The sequence below is a fragment of the Taudactylus pleione genome, unplaced genomic scaffold (assembly GCF_031769625.1).
Source record: "Taudactylus pleione unplaced genomic scaffold, aTauple2 ptg000114l, whole genome shotgun sequence".
Lineage (NCBI taxonomy): Eukaryota > Metazoa > Chordata > Amphibia > Anura > Myobatrachidae > Taudactylus > Taudactylus pleione.
Window position 1 is genome coordinate 6,149,179 of NW_028284516.1, and position 21,307 is coordinate 6,170,485.

Sequence of the window (21,307 nt, forward strand, 5' to 3'; positions counted from 1 at the left end):
TTTTATGTGCTCATTACCTCGTTAGGTGGTTTTTGGATAATAAATATTTACTACGTTAAAGAAATGATCTGGTCTTTAGAGTTCAAATATATGCACCCCCTTTTGTGATGATTTAATCACTGCTGATGGAGTTGACAAAGGATGTCCGAAAACATTAACCGGGGGTATCAGTTCTTAGGATGTTTTGTTTACAGACTGACAAGGGCAGGTGCTACACAAAAAACATGCAAATCTAAGATTTGCAAAGAAAATTATTGGGAAAGTTATTTTTCTTCCCAGTCTGAATGTATTTTTAAAACTAAAGCACAATTTAAAATCGAAATTATTTATCATTAGGTGGTATTGCATTAATTGAGACCACAATGAAGATCATGGTGTCTATTTACTAAGCAGTGTTAGGAGACAGAGTGAAAAGTGATAAGGTGCCAGCCAATCAGCTCCTAACTGTCATTTTTCAAACACAGCCTGTGAGATGGCAGTTAGGATCTGATCGGCTGGCACCTTATCACTTTTCACTCTGTCTCCTAACACTGCTTAGTAAATAGACCACACATGTCAAGTATTTATAATATTAACCATCTTTTACCCATTCTTCCTCCTTAAGACGTGAATCACAGAAAAGTGAGAGAACCTCTATATCCTCATCTCATTGGGCAAAAGTATGAATACATGTTGATTTCAGCATAAAAACAGTATACCGTTTAGTAGATCCATCACAAACTGTGAAAGCAGCTATTTTGAAATGAAGACCATCAATGAGCTATTAAACAGCAATGAGGCACCAGCACTGCCTCAACAAGGTCATTTGTTGTCAGTGAATTGATCAGCTTCATTCTCATGAACGTTGGTTGAGTGCACAAAATGGCTGCCTGTACTATGTTTAAGGTGATATGTTCTCACCGTATTTGCCTGCTTCTCTCTCGAAATAAGTGAGACTCAAATCTGAGGGAACTAAACATGTTTAGCAATACATTATATATCACTATGAGGCACTGATTGTTTTTCAATATTGCCTGCCATTACTTGTGCACTTAGCTAGATGTTTTTCTAGTTGTAAGGGATATGCTTCCATATGAATTATTGTATTGTATTTTATACAGTCCTAACCATCTTCGCAAAACATTTGTAGTGGGCTGTTAATATGATGCTTTAGAAAGATTAAGATATGCTCACAACCTAAATATATACTATAGAATACTCGCTGAATTGTGTGCATAAAATTTCCTGTACTATAGAAGAAATCTGGTCACAAGGTTCCACACACAGTGTGATGTGACATCAATATACAGGATATTTTAATCCATTTTTGCCAGCTTTCTTGCTAATGGAGGAAATCATACTTCAAACAGAATAGTGAGAATGCCTTAATGAGAAAGATGACTATTTGCTTTCATCAGCCATGCAAGCAAGTCACTAATAGAGCGGTGTAAATGCTGACCGTGCCATGATGTATTAAACGGAGAGAAAGTCTCAGGAAGGCAGAACTAAAGAAAGAGACTGGGGAGTGATATGATAGATCTGCCTTCAATTCAAGTCCAGCAGGTGATAAAGTGATTGATTGAGTTCAGAGGGACAACATGTGGAGACCTCAGATAGAGAAGAACATGACTCAGTGTGAGGTCTGGTAGTCTTCCCTGTGATCCCAAAAGGCAAGAATTGGATTTCAATACCATAAAGAAGCTTATGTGGAACTACATACTCCAGCATGACCTAAATGTGAAAAGGTTTTGCAGCACGCTAATTCAACTGGTAGCTCTACAGCTGTTGTGGCGCTACAACTCCCAGCACGTCCTACCAGTAAAAATTATTTAACTCAGAGGCAGACTACCTGTGTCTTTGTAGCCGTTTTAGCACTAAAAGTATCTGCATGCAAGGCCAAGCTTAGGTTTATAGCAGGGTTAGGTAACCCTTGGCTCTCTAGCAGTTAAACAGCTGTAAGCCATACTTGCTGTTGTACAGTAGTTCCCCTAAACCTGGACAGTCAAAGATTCCCTATCTGAAGTACTAGATAAATAAATGGGTAAATAATCAGCTCTCTTCAGTTCTCCAGAACTTAGCTGTGGACTTCTAAATGAAAATTATTATAAAATACAGCAATTATTTATGACATGAGAGTGCTCACTGCAGTTCGATAATGTAACAGGAAGGACTCAGTTTAAGTTATCACAAACTATCCTCACTGAACAACTGCATGTCAGAAGTATCTATGGGGGAAAGGATAGGAGGTGGTAGAAGCATGCATTTCAAGTTAGAAATAAAGTCACATTTAATTAGATTACAATAGCATCATTTTATTTGACTCTTTTCTTAAACACTAATGTTACACCAAAAGCAAAGCAAGATGTTAGTCCACAGGGGAAGTTATGTGAGGTCTGTGATCAATGATGATACAATGTTTGATCGCCAGGAACATGGTACTTATGGGGGGCAGGACGGAACAGAAGAGAAGGCAGAGAGGGGGACAGGACTGCAGTAAAGGGGGGGAGGGAGGGGCAGAACAGAGTAGGAGGTGGGGCAGCAGATAGTGAGGGGGGCGGAGCAGCGGGCAGACATAGGGGTCTATTTACTAAGCAGTGTTAGGAGACACAGTGAAAAGTGATAAGGTGCCAGCCAATCAGCTCCCAACTGCCATTTCACAGGCTGTGTTTGAAAAATGACAGTTGGGAGCTGAGTGGCTGGCACCTTATCACTTTTCACTCTGTCTCCTAATGGTGCGTACACACTGGGCGATAAAGTGGACGATTGAACGATAACTATATCGTTATCGTTCAGTCGTCCACTTTATCGTCCATTTTTAAGCCCAAAAATATGAACGATAACGACGACGCGCGTTCCCGCGGGTCGTTCGTCATTATCGTTCATCGGGCTGACATGCAGGCCAACCTGACGATCTCGTCAGGTTACTGCATGTCAGGGAATGGGGGAGAGAGCCCGGCGCTGAACGATATCGTTAATGATATCGTTCAGCGGCTATGCTCAATGTCATGAATGACATTGAGCACAGCCTGCCGGGGACACACTACACGATATCGCTCAGGGAGCATATCGTGTAGTGTGTATGCACCTTAACACTGCTTAGTAAATAGACCCCATAGAGGTGACCAGACATATGCCGGGTCCCTTTATAAGAAATAATAATGTATTATATATTAAATACTTTCCTCAAAATGATTTAGCTCCGATATAGCTTTACGTGAAAAAAATTTCATATTAAAAATGTAGTTTCAGAAAAAGGGATATTTAAGGTTTGCCCTTCAAAATCGCTATGTTCTTCACCCCTCCCCACGCCACCCCCAATCCCTTTTAATCCAATTTATCTTCCTTCATAAGAGATCAACCGTTCTACCCACAAGACATTGAGAGATTCTCAGCCCTGCCAGCTTGTTATATTGGAAATAACAAGTGAAATTAAAAATGGCTTCTTGTTTGTCAGATATATACTACACAATACATTCATTTCTATGCATTACTTTGAATATATTTAATAATATGTTCACAGCGATATAAAATAAAACAAACAACCCCCCCCTGACAAACTATAAACAGAAATGTGTTTTATAGGATGAAAACCAATCGAGTGCTCAGCTGTAGTAATGCAGTGATTCACAACTAAAATGTATTTCAATTGTGTCTACTATTACCCAGTCTTGCTTTATTACTGTTCTATTATTACTGTTCTATTACTGTTTAGTTCCAATTGTAAAGTGCAACGCAATATGCTGGCGCTATATAAGTAATTGTTAATACCGCATTTAAAGTCACATTTCTCTGTTGGGTGAAAAAAAAGAATAATATATCCGCATAGAGAATATATGTAAATAAGGATAGAACCGGTCATATATTACATATAGCTGGACTGAGAGGCAGATTTATACTTACATTCGGATGTCCTGCCACTTGAATTAGATCTGCCACAGCTTTCTTAACAGACTCTGGGTCTCTGACATCACACTGAAGAGCGTGGACCTGCAGCAGCAAAAGGATGGCAGAAGGTCAGTTTATAGTCCCCTTCCTAACACTGATGTTAAGATATTTGCTAAATTGAATGCTAATCGTATCAACCCATTACTACCCCAGTTGATCCAGGTGGGATTGTTCTGGGTCACCAGGTCCCAGACAATACCCGTAGGGCTTTAGATGTGATTGACTGGGTATCAAGCTCACAGACGGAACTACTACTTTTCTTTCTTGATGCGGAAAAGGAGTTCTAAATTTGGGTTTCTTGGAGTCATTTTGAGCTCCATCTCAGCTCTTTATGAAGACCGTACAGCAAGAATTTTCAGTAACTGTTTCCTCTTCCTCTTTCCCTATCTCAAATGGAACTAGGCAGGGGTGTCACCTTTCCATCTTCAAGTTTGTGTTAGCTATAGAACCCCTTGCCCTATGAATACGTCTGGCCTCTGAATTCCCAGGGATTTTGATTCACGATTCCCACCATAAACTGTCTTTTTGCGAACAGTTTCCTATTGTTTGTAACCTACACTGGAACCTCCTGCTCTCCAAAACATTCTACACCAATATAGTGCAGCCTCTGGCGATCGTCGCCTCATCGTCTCAAATTTGGAAGCATGGTCCTCTCTAAATGATAATGTGGTTTTACTCTTCCTGATATTGCCCAATACCATGAGGCTGCTGGGTGTTGATTAACAGACAGTAAAAAGTTTGACAGTGTCTAGATAGACACCAGATGTTAGACAGTCAATAGGTCGACAGGGACAAAAGGGTCGACATGAAAATGGTCTAACATCTAGTGTCTATCTAGACATTGTCAAACTTTTTACTGTCTATCTATAGTCCGGAATCCGAGGCTTCTCTCCTTTCTCAATTGAGTGATTGGTTTGTCTCCCTCATTCGAAGCCCTGGGTACACCTAGAAGAATGTGTTCTTGTTTCAGGCTTTCCTCTCCTAGATTTACTCTGGACTTTGAGACAGCTCAGACCACCCAGTCTTATTTACTTGTCACAGCTATCACGGACTTCCTGAAGGTGTGGGACGCTAAAATCACGATATTCTTTGATTTCACCTTACCTACAAGAAACATCTCTCTTAAGGTCATAGACAAAGTCCTTCCAGACTTCCTATTGGATCCATTTGAGCCTTTCGACTCTGGCTGACATATTTTCCCCTGCTTCTTTACTCCCCTTATCTGACCTACATACTAAATTTGGCCTGAGGCCTTCCGTCTGGCTTCAGTACTATCAAATTCAACACTGGGTACACACCATGAGTACTACTGCTTCTGTTTTTTTGTGCGCCACCCACCCAGCTTCTGGCCAGGTTAACCACTTACTCTCAAGGAGCTATATCCTCCTGGTACCGCCTCCTGACTCCCGCAGTCCTGCCGGATAAATTTCCTATCCGCCTGCAGTGGGAAACTAACTATTCACAAACATTTACTCCACAGCAATGGGAATCCATACATCTCACCTCCTTTTCCATGTCACGAGGCACCAACCATACCGAGATGCACATTAATTTGTTCAACAGACTCAATTTAACTCCCATCAAATTCCATAGGATGTGTCCCACATCTTCAAAACTTTGTTGGCACCAATGTAACCTAGTGGGCACCATCCTACACATTTTTCGGGACTGCATTGTCCTACATCCTGTTTAGGGGGAGGTGTATGCTCTCATTAAAGATGTCTTGAATCTCACTCTCCCCTGATTCATTTATGGCCCTACTTCACCGGTAGCCCCTTGCAGTACTTAAATCTGACCACTATGTCCTTGGACATATCTTGATTTCAGCCAGAGATGCTATTGACCAAAATTCAAGGTCCCTACATCCTCCCTCTATTGGTAAGGTTCTTTTAAAGGCACCATTCCACTTTGACATGGAAACCCTGGAGGACCCATACTCTACTAATCCATCCTCCCGTCACTAAGTGGTATCCATGGCTCCCCATGGGGGCTGTAGAGGGTCTGTGAAGAGACGGCGCATTAAACTACACTTGTTCGTAAACTAATCCCTTCTCTCTACATCCCATAAGCCCTACCGTAGCTAACAGGAATCAATCAAACTTTATCAAGCTCTAAAAGAGAGCCCACTAAAAAAAAATTGTCATGCCCATTACACATACCCTGTAGTAGACAACAACGGGAAAGAATGCAGTTTCCCCAAGATGGATCAAGAAAAACAAATTTTAACGGTGAGTACCAAAAATCCTATTTTGCAGGTCAACCTCTATTGTGCGCCTCATACAAAACAAAAATACTATTGATTCTCACAAGGGAGCCAAGTGATCTACATAAGACCGTAAGGCTCGCACAAAATCCAGGAAGGACAAGTCATCACCTTTACCCGACGATAAATCCTGAGACAAAGCATGAATAACAATTTCCTGATTTAAATGAAAAAATGAGGTGACACCTTGGGCTGGAAAGACGCGAGTAGGCCTCAGGACAGTCCTATCCTGGTGAAATATCAAATATGGAGACAGACGTGAAAGAGCTGCCAGCTCCGACACATATCTTGCAGAATAAATAGCCAATAGGAAAGTCATCTTCAACATCAAATACTTAAACTCGACAGAATCAAAATTAAGTTTCTTGCAATGCCGCTAACACCAAAATTAAAATCAGTGATACCAGCGGCACATAAGGAGGGGGAACATGTAACAACCCCTGAAGAAAAGTCTGGCCCTCGGGAATAGAGGACAACTTCCTTTGAAAGAAAATAATTAGAGCCGAAACTGTACTAATAAGCTAATTTTAAGCCGGTGTCCAGTCTATCCTGCAAAAAGGACAAAAGACAAAGTAAATTAAATGCTGAAGTATGAAATAGTTTCTCTTCACACCGTGTAATAAATATCTTCCAAACTCAATGATAGTTTGTGGAATACACTTGTTTTCTGGCCCTGATCATTGTCTGGTTGACCCGGTCAGAAAATTCCTTAGCCTGGAGAATTACGGCTTCAACAGCCATGCTGTTAAAGCCAACCAAACTAAGGGCCATAGTCAGCAAGGATCGCAACTGCGATTACGCACGCAATCAGCCATTTGATGCGTTCTGCGCATGCATCGCAGTGCACGAACTCTCCACTGCAATCGTAGTCTCTACGGAGACCAATCGCATAGCGATTGACAGGAAGTACCGCTTGGGGGTGGTGACGGGGGGGGGGGGGGGAAGTGGGTCGTCAAAACACAGGCGTGCCAGTGCATTTGAACGCCGTTGCATCGGTGTGCATAAATTATCCACTGTGATGCCCTATGCAGCGACGAGGTTAACAATGTCTGAGTAAGGTCAGAGCTTGTGCAAGTGGCTGCGTTAGTACTCGATGTTACCAATGGTTTCACAGTCTTGTTAGGTATTATGGATGTGTAAGGTACGGTGGGCATCCTTATTTTGTGCTGCGACGGCATAGCGATCACAGAGGATTAGCATATATTCACAGTGAGACTGCGTGCGTAATCGCCATTGCATTTGCAGTTGCGATCCTTGCTGAATCAGGCCCTAAGTTTGTGTGCAGGACTGGACCTTGGCCGAGCAGTTATCTGTGTGCAGGAAGTCACCATAGAGGTTCTGCTGCCAATAAGTGGACGTCAGTATACCAAGCCCTCCGAGGCCAATCCAGAACCACAGGATGACAACAGTCTTTTCTGTCTTGATTTTATTGAGATCCCGGGGAATGAGAGGAATTGTTGGGAAGAGATAGAGCAGCCGAAATGGCCAAGGTGCTTTTAAAGCATCCACCAGAACGCCTGAGCCCCATACCGCTGCACTGTGTGGTTTACACGAGAAGCCATTCACTTCCAGCAATCCCTAGCTTTGACCTAGCTGGTTGAACACATTGGGATGCAGAGAACATTCCCCTTCATGAATGGCATGTCTGCAGAGGTAACAGGCTTTCCAGTTCTCTACTCCTGGGATGAACACCGAAGATATTGCTATTGTTAGTCCTGTCCTGGTCCTGGACCAAAGACCATGAAACCGGTATGCAGTCGGGAAGCCGGCGGACCTAATCCAGGCAGCCGGCTTCCCGACTGTCATATCCCAGCAAGGGTCTAAAGACATGCATCGATATGCCGACGCCTGTCATTAGACATATGCCGGGAGCCCGACGCCCGGCATCCCGATTGAAGGGCCGCCGGCCGCCGAGCGCCGAAGGGGGGGGGAGGGTTAGGTTTAGGGTTCCCGGGGGGGGGGACTTAGGGTTAAGCACCCCCCTCCAGGAGGTTAGGTTTAGACTAGGGGAAGGGTGGGTTAGTGTTAGGCACCTCCGGGGGGGACTTAGGGTTAGGCATCCCCCTGGGGAACTTCGGTTTAGGCGGCGGGGGAAGGGGGGGATTAGGGTTAGGCACTGGGGGAAAGGTTAGGGGGGTAGAAATAGGTTAGTATATACTTACCTGGGGATGATCGGGATTTCCTCCTCTGCTGGGATGCTGCTGTCAGGATTCCAACCGCCAGCAATGGGTCCGGTGGTAAATCATACCGATTCCATGAAACCATAGACCCAATGTGACAGAGATGACTTCAGGTCAGCCATCAAAGTAGGAACTGATGAGCTGCTGGGGACAGTATGATGTATCGAGTCCCCAGAAGGGGATTTGACCTGGACCACTGGGCCAATGACTAAACCTGAAAAGTCAGAGATTGGAAGCATGCCCTGATCTAGGTAAAGACCCGGAGTGCAGTGGCCAACCTGAATGGCAGTGCTTTGAACTGAAAATGGCCCTCCCCCTACTGCAAACCTGAGCAGGCCGTGATGGCATATGGAGACATGCAAGTAAATTCTATAGCTTACAGAAACCAGTCCCTCCATAATGCAGCAAACACAGACCGAAGGATTCAGAATAGACAGATCTGGCTTCTGAACCTGGAACATATTTTAATAAAGCCCAGGCCTTTTTGTTTTTGTTGGTACTGGAACAATAACAACTAGATGCAGTAACCTTTGAAAGGCCCCCTGCAAAGCCAGACCCTGTCCTTCTGAAAGGAAGATGCAAAGAAAAGGGTGGGAGGACCATTGAGGTCTAAAACATAGCCTCTTTCCACATAAAACCTCCTACTTCCTTATCTGTAGAAGCCTTTAGCTACTGGTTCCATAAATTGAGCAGACGGGCCCCTCTACAGACAGATTCTGATGGGGCTCCTCTGGATCTTCCGGCAACCAGATTTGCTTAAATGGAATCCAACTGTGAAACAATCAACACTGAACCTTCAAACGGCAATGACTCAAGTGACAGTCCAGGTCAGCCTCCCAACAGTTGAGCCAAAGAATACATCTGGCATCTATAGACAAGGCTGAAGTAAGGGAAAGACCAAGGACCGTAGTTATCATGCATACCCTATGTAAGTCACAACATTTATAAGATGATTCACCAGTGTCTTGAGAACGGATCGTGCAGTTTGTTCCTGTAATCCATTATACAGATGTGATATCCATTTTTCCATTGCCTTATTAGCCCCATAGGTCAAGAAAATAGACTTTACTGCGAGGGACTGCGCTTACACAATAGAGCGCATATTTTACTTGTAATAATCTGTGAGGGACTTACTTTAGCAAAATGAACGGATACCACAGTATAATAGGATGTGGATGGCTACCAATTTAATTGCGGTCAGGTTTCAGCGAGGCGGGCAAATCAGTAGTGCAGTTTAAGTGGAGGACCAGAGAGCCTTTGGATACCCTCATCTGCTGAATGGTGATTGGTAGACAGGGTCACATGCTGCAGGCTCACTTTCAGTAGCTGAGCAGTATTTAGGGTAGATGAAAGCGCATCATCACTGTGGAGCCGTGCTGGGCAGGGACTTATACCAGCTTCCACTACACAGCAATGCGGATACATATTTTGCGAATATCGTCAAGTCGCATGCTATCTTGATGTTGGACATAGTTGTTTTATTTTATTTTTTTACTATACATGCGTCCTTGTTTTGTCCATACCGTTGAGATATCAGTCACACACACGCAGAAGCATATTAAACATGTATTGGGCGTTACTGGGAGGTGGCTATTCAGACGCATGGAGATGGCAGTCCTATGGGAGTGCTGCAGGCGTATCGCTGAAGCGTTTACGTACACAGACGCTTGATCTCTCACATTGGAGGCCATATTCAGAAAAAGAATCTTCACATAGCTTAGGGCTGGTGCAAGCTTCTAAAATGCGACCGATAGTGGCGACTAAAGACGCATCATGCACGATTGCAGCATCTGGAGACGCTCGCAGATGTGCGTAGAAAAGTCGTAGACATACGCCGCTGAGTCCGGCTGACAATCAAGCCCACTGTTTCTGTAGGTATCCAGACCTACTTTGTGGGGGTTGCTGTGGCAGCAGACATATAAATTGAAATAAATCTATATAAAATACGACCATATTATTCTCATATTTCTCTCACAGTCCTCCACCAGTGACAAGTCTGAATCAGTCTTCCCCAGAAAGGATGCCCGCAGAGCCAGCGGATGTTTGCACGGTCCGCTAGCTAATGTAGCTTCACAAAGCTTTTCTACAGACACAGCCATTACAGCCATATTCTTTTGCAGGGCCTGAACCCAAGAAAGTTCCTGGACCCCTGCTGGAGGACTTTGGAAAAGCTATGGAGCAGGAAAGGAAGGGTCATGGGAGTAGATACGGTTACAAATAACAAAAAAGGAGCAGGCTGACTCCATGCACTTTGACCTCTGAGCTAGGTCTGCAATGGACTTTACCAGCATGCCCAGCTAGGCAAGTTCCGCCATCTCTCTGAAGAGGCATATCGTATCCGGCAGAGCAACTTGCGCGACAGTCACCTGGGTCCTGACAGGGTTGAGGTAATTTAGCGTGGCATTGGGAACAGGTGTAGTACACCTCTGAGTCCCCAGCAGCTTTGGTCTTGGAAAGTTATTCAGACATAATGAAAGAAAAACAGAGGCACTAAACCTCTGCCGAATCCAATCAAACACAATGAGCGTGAAACAGTAGAGCTCAAATTCTAACTGGCAAATACAGAATTTAGGGAATAAAAAACCCCTCTCAAACTGACAGATCAGAGGGCCACATTGTAATATCCCCCACTGCCCTCCCCTCCCCTCCGGACAATCACTGTGAGAGAGAGGGGAATGTTCTGTGGTGGAGGCCCGCCACGAGTCCCATCATATGGACTAGGCTCCGCTACAGGTCTGGGACCAGCTGCATCTGCCTGGAGGTGCCTGATCCTTAAGAAACAAATAAGACCAGGGCACCTCCATGCCAGGTACCCAGGAGCAGGTGTGGCAAACTGAATGCATAGCGCTCATACCTGCCTCCTTCTTATAAAGAACTCTCAATACAAAAGCTAAAAACAACAGCACTTCAGCATAAAAATAAAACTCACACACCTGCTTCTGCAGCATACTAAAGCTAGTGCCTACTCCACAGGCATATAAAATAGACTGATTCCTGTTGGCTCCGGGGAGGCTTATAGAATATAGAGGGGAGGGGGTTAGCTTACAAACAAGTGTAGTTTCATGCGTCGACTCCTCACAGCGCCCTCTATACCCCCATGGTGAGCAGTGCCCCCAGATTGGATGTAAGAGAAATTAAAATTGTGAATGAATGAGACTGGAAGAATTCAGGGCACCAATACTGCCCACTACACACCAACAGAGACTGTCCCGAGGAGGTTGCTGTATATTGCACACCCATCTACAATTACCCCATCGTGTCTCAACAGCTTTTTTCCTACTTCAGCAACAGTTGTTGCCCCTTCCTAAGGTGCTGTACTGTAGGTCTATGCCTGCAGCATATTGTTGTACTATTTGGTGATACAAAGACAATGGTAATAATTTTTACTGTGTGGCTATGCCAAGGATCCTGGTGTATGTGCTAATTAAAAATACATTCTAAACACGCTCTTTGGTTATATCAATCAAGGCAATGCTAAAAACAGTTAAACAACAGTCTTCCTGCAGGAACTGGACAAAGAGACTTCTGCCTTAATAGGAAGAACACATCAGGAGAAAGAGACCACATAAGTCAGATCTAATGGTGCATACACACGGCACGAACGTCAGCGATAACGATATAGCTGAACGATCTCCCAGGTGTGCTGGATGATCGATATCGACGAACGATCGCGGGTGCCTATAGTAACCTGGTTGATATCGACCAGAATGGCCTGCATGCACGGGCGATGGACGATATAGTTATCGTCCATGCGTGCCCGTGCATCGTAGGTCGTTGGTGGGTTGGAAGGGACCAAAAAATGCACGGTATGAACGATAACGATATGATCGATATTGTTAATATAGAGCATTTTAATCGTCCCGTGTGTACGCACCATAAGACGTACAGAGCATTATAAATACTGTAAGCTACAAGAACAACAGAGCAATCCCGCAGTAAGTAGCTCATAGAGAAATCTAAAACCACCTTATTTCCAGTTTCCGATGTGATCTCTGCTGCAGTTTCTTTTAGGACATCCAGTTTCCTGAAAGAATAGAAATCTATGATAAATAGATGAAATGGTTTTGTTTCAGGTTAGTGGGCTAGATGAAATTATTTCATCTGGGAGAAAAAAATAATAAAATGTATCTGACATTATGACAGTGAAAATTCTAAGAATATTACAATTACAGTTTTTCCATTCAGACCAAGTATTTCCATATGTTTTTAAAGATATACATTTTTTTTTTACCCATGCTAACTAAAGAGAGGGTATTGCAATCTACATAGGGGGTATTCCTATTGACACATCCCAAAATGATTATTAGAGTAATGATATCACAATGATTACATCACAGGTCAATTCAGAGATCTATGCCAATTCTTTGCTTTTATATCAATTAATTTTTTTTTAATCATAATAAATCATCCTTTAACAATCCCAGAGCTACAATGACCTTACACTTATGCTTGGTACACACTGGCAGATATATTTGCCGATCAATTGCACTGTATGAGCAAATTTTGATAAAAAGGAAAAGAATATAATGTAGATTAAGAGTAATGGCTTCCCTACATTACCGACGGATTGTTACAATCCTGAGATCCTGAGATGCCGGATTGGAGGATCCCTGAAATCCAACATGTTGGATTTCACCGACTTGCTGATCATGAACAATATATAACCTCGATTTGCAAATCGGTGAAATTTTACATGTATAATTTCACCAATCCTCTGCCATATTGTCATAAATCGTTGGCGCCGGTCGGCATCTCCGACCAGCGGATCAGCATTTACAATCCGGTCTCAGGATCCGGCAATCTGTCGGCTAGCGTATGGGGGCCTATAGACTAATGCTGGGTACACACTATGCGATAAATTCAGCTGATCAGATAAACACTCCAATCCAACAGAGCAATTATGGGATCGGTGTGTACCGATGGTAGCGGTAAGAAGATAGCTCATGCAGCTGATCGGCCCGATAACTCCATAGTGTGTACCCGGCTTAACATGAAAAGTTACATTGGCTACACAAGGCTTATTACCTGCTGGATATAACACATTCGGCTCCCAGCCTGGACAGGGCCGTTGTCATGCCTTTGCCCAGGCCAGTGCCACCTCCAGTGATAAAGGCCACCTTTCCTTTGAATGTATCAGGAGGCAGCATCACAGTCTGTAATGCTGGGTAAAACTTTGCTTGAGAGGCTTCTTTATTCTCACTTGACAATGCTGGTGTTCCATGGCTGAATACCTGGCAGCAGAAAAACAATAAGCAATTACTGCAGGGCTCATACAAAGTTCCGACAGACAATAAGAGACTCAAAACTCCTTTACCATGAAGTGATAACATGGTCGCAGAATTCATCTAAACAAAACCCTACGTGCCAAGTGTTTCAATTTATGTGATTCAGAACCTCTCGCTTCTTTTAATTGCCGACATCCAGTTGTATTTTTGCCATTTTAAAATGATTTGTTGGCTGAGATCTTAAACTGCAACCAGCTAATTGGAAAACAAAATGAGCCAGAAAGCAGTATATTTTCGGTTAGAACAATAGGGACGGGAAGTCATCAGACTTGTTGAAGTCTACTTTTCCACTTGGCTGCTGAAGTTTACAGATCAAAATTCCAGTTATGTTTTTTTTCTAATTTGAAAATGCAAACAAGGCTTTAAAAAGTACAGATGTGTCCTCATACACTATTGCTGCCGTCGTGCCAAACAGCCCTTCTTGGCGTGCCAGGTCCCGTGTGACTTGGTCTTTTTCGCCCAAATAGGTGTTTTAGGGCCTGATTCAGCTGTGGGAATAGAGTAAGATATAGCAAGTAATTGTGCATTTTGGTAAAACCATTCTGCACTGCAGGTGGGGCAGATTTAACATAGGCAGAGAGTGTGTCCAAACTGAAATCTAAAATGCAGTGTAAAAATAAAGCTGTGCCGTATTTATGGGCTACATGCAAAAGCAGCCAGTATTTACCCCACATGCAAACATTTTTTTGTATTTGCACCCCTTGCATTGCAACATGGTTTGTCCAAGTTCACAGTTACTTGCTATATCTTACTCTATTCCCAAAGCTGAATCAGGCCCCTAGTCACAATGAGACCATTGTGTCTGTCTGTTCCAAGTTGGCGCAAAAGCTACTGAAGGGATTTTCATGAATACTGCATCATGTGGTAGTGGAAACTCAGAGAAATAACCTGCACTTTGTGTCAACTCAATCTGTCAAGGTAAAGTTGTGCAATACCAAAAACAAAATGTATTAACATCATAAGTGCCAGCGATAGGTGAGAATTGCTCTGGGCCTGCAATCACTTGAATAGTATAGGCAACATATCCAGCATTGGTGATGATGGCTTCCTACCAGATTGTGGAGAAAGAGGCCTATAATGTCTGAAGACATGACAAGACAGAGCCTTGAAAATGGATCAACCATTTATCGAAACAGAGGCTACAAAGGGAAGGAGGTTTTTGTTATCCTGACCAGGAGGAGATTGGACCATTGGTGGGAGTAGAGTTTGCTCGGGAGTCTTGTCATCTCTTCAGACATTATAGGCCTCTCTTTCTCCACAATCTGGTAGGAAGCAACCTGCACCATGCTGGACATGTTATGTCATCTGTATGGGAAATAGACCTTGTTTGCATACAAGGCTTCTACTCCCTCCTAAAAAAAATGTATTGAAACTTTTTTACTTAAACTATTGTCAGCTTGCATTTTAATTGCTGGTATCTCCATTTATTCCAATATGGGATTATAAAAATGGGAGAGTAAATTGTATGTTTTAATGTACTTTTTAGTACAATCTACATTAGATTGGAGGTTTGGTTCTTTACATGTGTTCGATACCTGGATCATTACATCACTATACATAAAAGAAGATCAAGTGGATACATGGGAACAGTCTTATCTATTAAGATATATACAGAATTTTAGTTCACATTATTTGGTCATGCTAGTTAGAGGCGCTGAGGTACAGTAGGAGTTCCCATTTTTGTTTATTAGATATTGTTTTCAGGGGTAAGGATAACCCTTGGGATACTCCTGCCATAGCTGCCTCTGTGCAGTTCTTACGGCACAATTCAATTTTTTTTTATTAATAGAGTAAGCGGATGGGTGGAGGAATGATAAGAGTAGATACAGAAGGTGTGAGTACACAGGGAGGAGGTGAAAGTGCTGCAAAGACTAAAGGAATGAAGGATGTCAAGGAAGCGAGGTTGATATATGCAGCCAAAAGGGACAGATAATGTCAATGGAATATGAGCAAAATGAACTTTCCACTTCGCAGGAAATGGATCATCGGTCACATTTGTGGACTGAAATTACACAAAGGGCGAATTCAATTCACTGCCATGATGAATAGCACCAGGAGGGAGCCCCCGAAGCTATTCAACATACCACACCATTTGGGCGGCTAATGGATTTCTTCTCGCACCCGGCTGGGGATGCGAGGAGAAATTCGACAAAAGTGCCGGACGCGCAGTCGGCACTTTAGTCAGAGATTGCCGTTTACCGCGCCTTAACACCCAGGTTAAGTCGCGAGAACCGGCATTCTCTGACTTAACCAATTACCGACCAGGCAAGGAGCGCGTTGTATAAATAGCTGCATGAGCTCCCTCCCGTGGCTATTCATCATCGTACTGAATTTAATTCGGCCCAAAGATGTTTCACTTACAAATCATGGCCTGACTACAGACTGGCTGGCAGTCAGTAACATGTGACTAGAGAATAGAGTTCACATAGCTAGGGAGGGCCAGTCCCAGAAGCGGCGGGATCCCGGGATTTTGGTACGAAAACGCTGGAATTGAAATGAAAAAAGGACACGAAATGTCACAGCTAGTGCTAAAAGTGATCCCAGATGAAGGCACAGATTACATACTGCAACAAGGACACATGGAGTTTGTCATCTAAAATGTTTAAATTAAAAAGGTCACCTGTCGAATTTATCTAATGACACCTGGTTTAAACCAAGTTAGCTGATTAATTAAATAAATGGGCATACTGTAGATTTCCGCAATATTCGAATGCAATGAAGGATTTTTGAAGTCATAAGAAAGAACAATGTAAAATAATAGGCTTATTTTGTATTAATTTATACAATTTGAGCAAATATGCTACATAAAGCAAAACAAGAACCGGAAAACGGGTTATGGAATCATGGTGGAGATCATACTAAATTAAGAAGTGACCATCACCTAACACATTAAACTGATAACTGCCAGCAGGTCATTTAATGTAGGAGTTCCGTGGATTCAGATGGATGTTATAATTACATTGGTTTCCTGCTCTTTAATAATGTACTAATAACCTTCTTGGAGGTGACTGTGCCTTCGGATCCCTGTATCAGATCAAGGATCCCACTCTTATTAGGGCAATTTAAAGTTACATTTCTCTAGCAAGGCATTCTCTGTGAGGGGGACTTACCTGGAAATCTGGGAGCACAATTTATCCACCTTCTGGTTATCCTTTTGTGCCAAATAAATCTATTTCTTGGATACTCCCATATGACAACTGTGACTTGAAAGATTATATTGAGAGATAATAATCTGCTATTAAGGGTTAGTTTCTGCCAGAGAGGAAACCTACATTTAAATAAATGTGTATTATATATTTCCATTCATATTACGGATTTGACCTAAACTATAGCTCCAGGTGCCAAAGATAAAAGAGTTCAATTAGGATAACATAACACACTGCATGAAAGATCACCAACATCACTGTTCTGGACTCAAGAGATGGATGTATTTAGAGCCTTCAAGACATCATGAAACTCACTGTATTTTGAGTAATAGTACATTTGCATTCCTAGAAACACAGGGCCTCATTGAGGGGCCTATTCATCAAAACATAATTATCACTTGACATAATTATGGTTTGAACTTGCTGTGAGTTCAAAACACAGTTTAGGAGGCCTCCTGCCCTAAACTATCACTCCCGAAAAACTGCTGTTTCTACGAAGTCAGTTTTTCGGAAGTGAAAGACTTTCTCCTGCTCCTCTTCAGTTTTCATGCGCAGCTTGAAAACAGGCTGCGAAGAGTGACTGAACTGCAGAAGGAGAATAGAACCTCCTTTACCCCACCTATCTGCCCGCCCTCCCACCAAACCCGCCAGTGTCCGTCTCCCACCCATGCTTGTAAAGCTGCAGCCGCTGGAGACTGTGCCCCCCTCCGCTCAGACCTGCTGCACCGACTAAGTCCCCCGCCGCCGCTGCGGTGCGGGCGAGTTACTCGGCAAAGCTGTTGCAGCCGCCTCCGGATACTTGGCCCGCCCACCACCCCCGTCAGACCTGCAGCACATTGTTGGACCCCCACCGCCGATGCTGTGCAGGGGACCTACTCGGCATAGCTGCTGCAGCCGCCCCTGGATACTTGGCCACCCCCATCTGACTTGCAGCCCTTTGTAGGACCCCCGCCGCTGCTGCTGCTGTGCAGGGGACTTATTCGGCAAAGCTTCTGCATCCACCGGAGACTTGGCCAGCGTCCTCTCCCCGCTGAGACCTGCAGCCTGTTGTAGGATCCCCGCCACCGCCGATGCACCCTCTCTCTTGACCCCGGCTTTTCAGATCCCTCTACTGTATCGGATGCTGTACGCCATCTCAGGGTGGCGTACAGTAACACCTTTTAAGTTCCCCCCCAAAAAATGCTTTTTCGGAACCCTATTAATTTAAAATTATTGAGGCACATTTGTAACCAGGAGTGAAGAGAAACATATTGGAAAAAGGGGTGGGGCCTTGTTGAAGGGGCGGGGCCTCAGGAAAATGGGGCAGAGCCTCACAGCAATTCCCTGTTTGCATCACTGTGGGGGCGTGCCCAGCACTCTCAGAGATGTTGGGCAGCCCACTGGCTCTCCCTACACTGGTGACCATGCGCACGGCATCTTTTCTCCTTCTGCTTACCCGCTGCTGAACGCGGGACAGGTGGTAGGTATGCAATGGGTTTGTGTAAAACTCTGAATCAGGCCCTATATCATCTGTATTCTTCAAAACGCTGCTAAATTTCTTATTTAGGTTTGGGAAACTTGTATAGCACACCCACAGCCCATTCACCTTCTGATATTTTACTTCTAGAGATCTGGTCTTCTGCCCCACCCCTTATTTCCTTCTCTCATCTTCCTCATTCTCTACCTACTTCTTTCTTGCCTTAAGGTGCCCACAGACATAGCGATTTTTTACACGAGCTGGCCGATTCAGACACATCGGAACAACAGATCGGGTAAAAAATGCCCAAATCGTGAGTCCCCACTCATGGTCATGATGCGATGCGCGCCCCCGCAGGTCACATCGTCAGATCTGCCGTGCTGTACGGAAGATCTGACAATCTAGGACACAATGCACTATAAAAAAAAGTCTGGCTGCAGGAGATTGGATGAAGATTGGACAGCATATCGTGTGCTGAGCTGACGGGGAGAGTTTCAAGGGAAATCGGACACATCGGCTGATTGTAAGTATATCGGTATGTGTGTGGGCACCTTTAGGCTGGGTACACACAAAGATTTTCTGTCCAACCAGTCAACTGGTTGATTGGTTGGAATGAAAATCTGGTAACGTATGGGAGTAACTGATGATCAGCAATTTGCTTCTAAATGCCAGAAAACAGATGAAAATGATTGTCAGACAAGTTTGTTAAATGTTTGATCTAAACAATTTGTTCAAACAACAGTTTTTGTCCATTTTCCGGCGTTTGGGAGCAAATTGCTGATTGTCATTTGCTTTCATACCTTACCAGACTTTAATTTCAACCAGTCAACTAGTTGGCTGGTTGGACAGAAAATCTTTAGGTGTGCACCCATCATTACTCTAGTCTTCCTTTATTCCTATACCAAAATATTTGGACTGGTATTAAGGTTATCACATATCGATTGTTCTCTTCTAAATGAGTGATAGGATAGATAGCTCATACTCCTGTATACTGATATTTTGTATTTATGCTCAGTACTATCCCTTCCAAAATAAAACATTTAAATAAATTGAACTTCAAAAATTTTATGAGAGACAATCCGGATGAATGTCTACTAAAACATGCTTTTTCATTTCATGGTAAAAAAAAATGATCCACATTTGCAATCCCGAATTTGGAGCATTAGCGACATATCGATATCACGTCCATTGGGATGTTTTTTGGGTTTTATTTCCATTTAAAATGTTACTCGCACAAAGATCTATTAAAAATTAAATAAAAACAAAACACCCCGATTGATCAAGCCTCATAAATTATGTATTGGGTTCATATATAAAAGTAATAGAAAATCAAAATGAACCATCTGTGGTCTATTCGACAATGCACAAAATGGCCTGAAACTGGATATATGGGAACAAAAGTACTGTAATAGCATGCAAAGTTCCATACGGGGAATAGTAATAGTATGCCAAAAACTGGACGGATGCCATTGCCAGGTGAATTTCTAAACGTATTCAAAGCAATGAAGCGTTTAATTAAAATCTTACTTTCAGCTGAAGGAGATATTTGTCAGTAGATTTATGCCCTTGAAATGATTACGGCGTACATCCTCATATGAAGTGCCGGTTTGCAGCATAGCAAGATACTATTTCTACACAGAATGACAATGGAGTCAATCAAACAGCAGAATTGCAATCCTCAAACCTAACACAATGTATTCTCCATTCACCATAACGGCACACCAGTTCAATAGGTATACTTAAACTCTTCATATCATAAGCCAACTGATTCACTTTTGATGTCATTTTAAATGAGTTGCTAAGGGTAAAAAAATAAATAAATGATTATGCAGATTATAGAATCCAAGACATAGAATTCTTTGGGGGCGATTCAATTCAGCGCATTGCTGAATAGCCCCGGGAAGGAGTTCCCAGAGCTATTCAACTGACAGCAGTGTTAAGTCAGAGTAGAACCACTTAAATTGGAGAATGCCAGTTACAGTGCCTCAGGACGGTGCGAGCAGAAATCCTGTAGTCGGACATAACAGCGCGGTCAGTTTAATAGCTCCGGGAACTCAATCTCAGGGGCAAGGGGGTAATCAGCATTGCGCTGAATTGAATTGCCCCCTTTGGGGCATGAAATCGACACTGTGCTGGATACGTTACTTAGAGATTTTAATCCATGATCCCATGGTAGCATCATGTTGCTGCAAATTTGTTGAATGAACATTTATATTTTTGAGAATCTCCTGATCTGTCACATCGACAAAGACGCTTCTACTCTATTGAGATCTAAGGGGAAAGGTAATGAGATACCATTGGGCAAAATCCAAAGATGTTAAACAATTCTTGCCACAGGATTTAAAGGGACGAACATGTTAATTTGAAAACCAGGCTGGTTTTCCTTTCTAATAAAATGACCCAATGCAGTTCCCGCAGAAAATCAGGGATTTTGTCAAATCGAAGATCCTAACATTCTTCCCAGTTGTTTGTAGGGGCCACCCGAGTACATTCTGCTCATTGTACTTTCATGGAAACAGCTTGAGGTGACTTGTGCTTTGTGACATGGGGCCTGATACAGGGTTGTAGGTTATGCCGATGCTTCTGCAAATGGAGAGATTTTCTGCCACAGCGCATGTGTCGAGTTCAGCAGCGGCCCCTGCCCTCTTACCTGAGAGGGCTACCGCTGCGTTAGCCTGGCTGCCGGCACCTGCTCAATGATTCTGGAAGGCGTGGGGACCGGCGCATGAATGGCGGTGGCTCTGCGCTTGCATAACACCAGCTTCTCGGGGCTGCATTGGTAGAAGCCAGTTAGCTGTTCTCTGCTGATCGCAGCCCGCACTGGCAGTCCCAGGGGGATGAGACACCTCGTCCTGGGGCTGCCTGGCTTCAACGTGACTGGCAGGTGGCGCTTCCAATGGGAAGCCACCTCCAGTCACAGTGTAGCCAGTGCAGTCAAGGACCGCACTGACTCACTGAAGCGGCTGATTTTACTGGGGGGGGGGGGGCTGCAGCCTCGCAGCCCCTAGGTAAGATCCGCCACGGGTCTAGTTACATTATCATAGTCGCTTGCT

General features: G+C 43.5%; 1 protein-coding gene across 2 annotated transcripts in view; it reads right to left on the minus strand.

Annotated features, from left to right (window-relative positions):
• DECR1 (2,4-dienoyl-CoA reductase 1) overlaps positions 1-21,307 on the minus strand; it is a 77,805-nt gene that overhangs the window by 41,563 nt on the left and 14,935 nt on the right. For both annotated transcript variants that reach the window (XM_088471517.1, XM_088471518.1), the window contains exons 2-4: positions 13,393-13,598; positions 12,334-12,391; positions 3,880-3,966 (exon numbers count right to left, since the gene is read on the minus strand). In XM_088471517.1, coding sequence (XP_088327643.1) covers positions 3,880-3,966; positions 12,334-12,391; positions 13,393-13,598 — 351 coding nt within the window. The remainder of the gene's footprint in view (positions 1-3,879; positions 3,967-12,333; positions 12,392-13,392; positions 13,599-21,307) is intronic.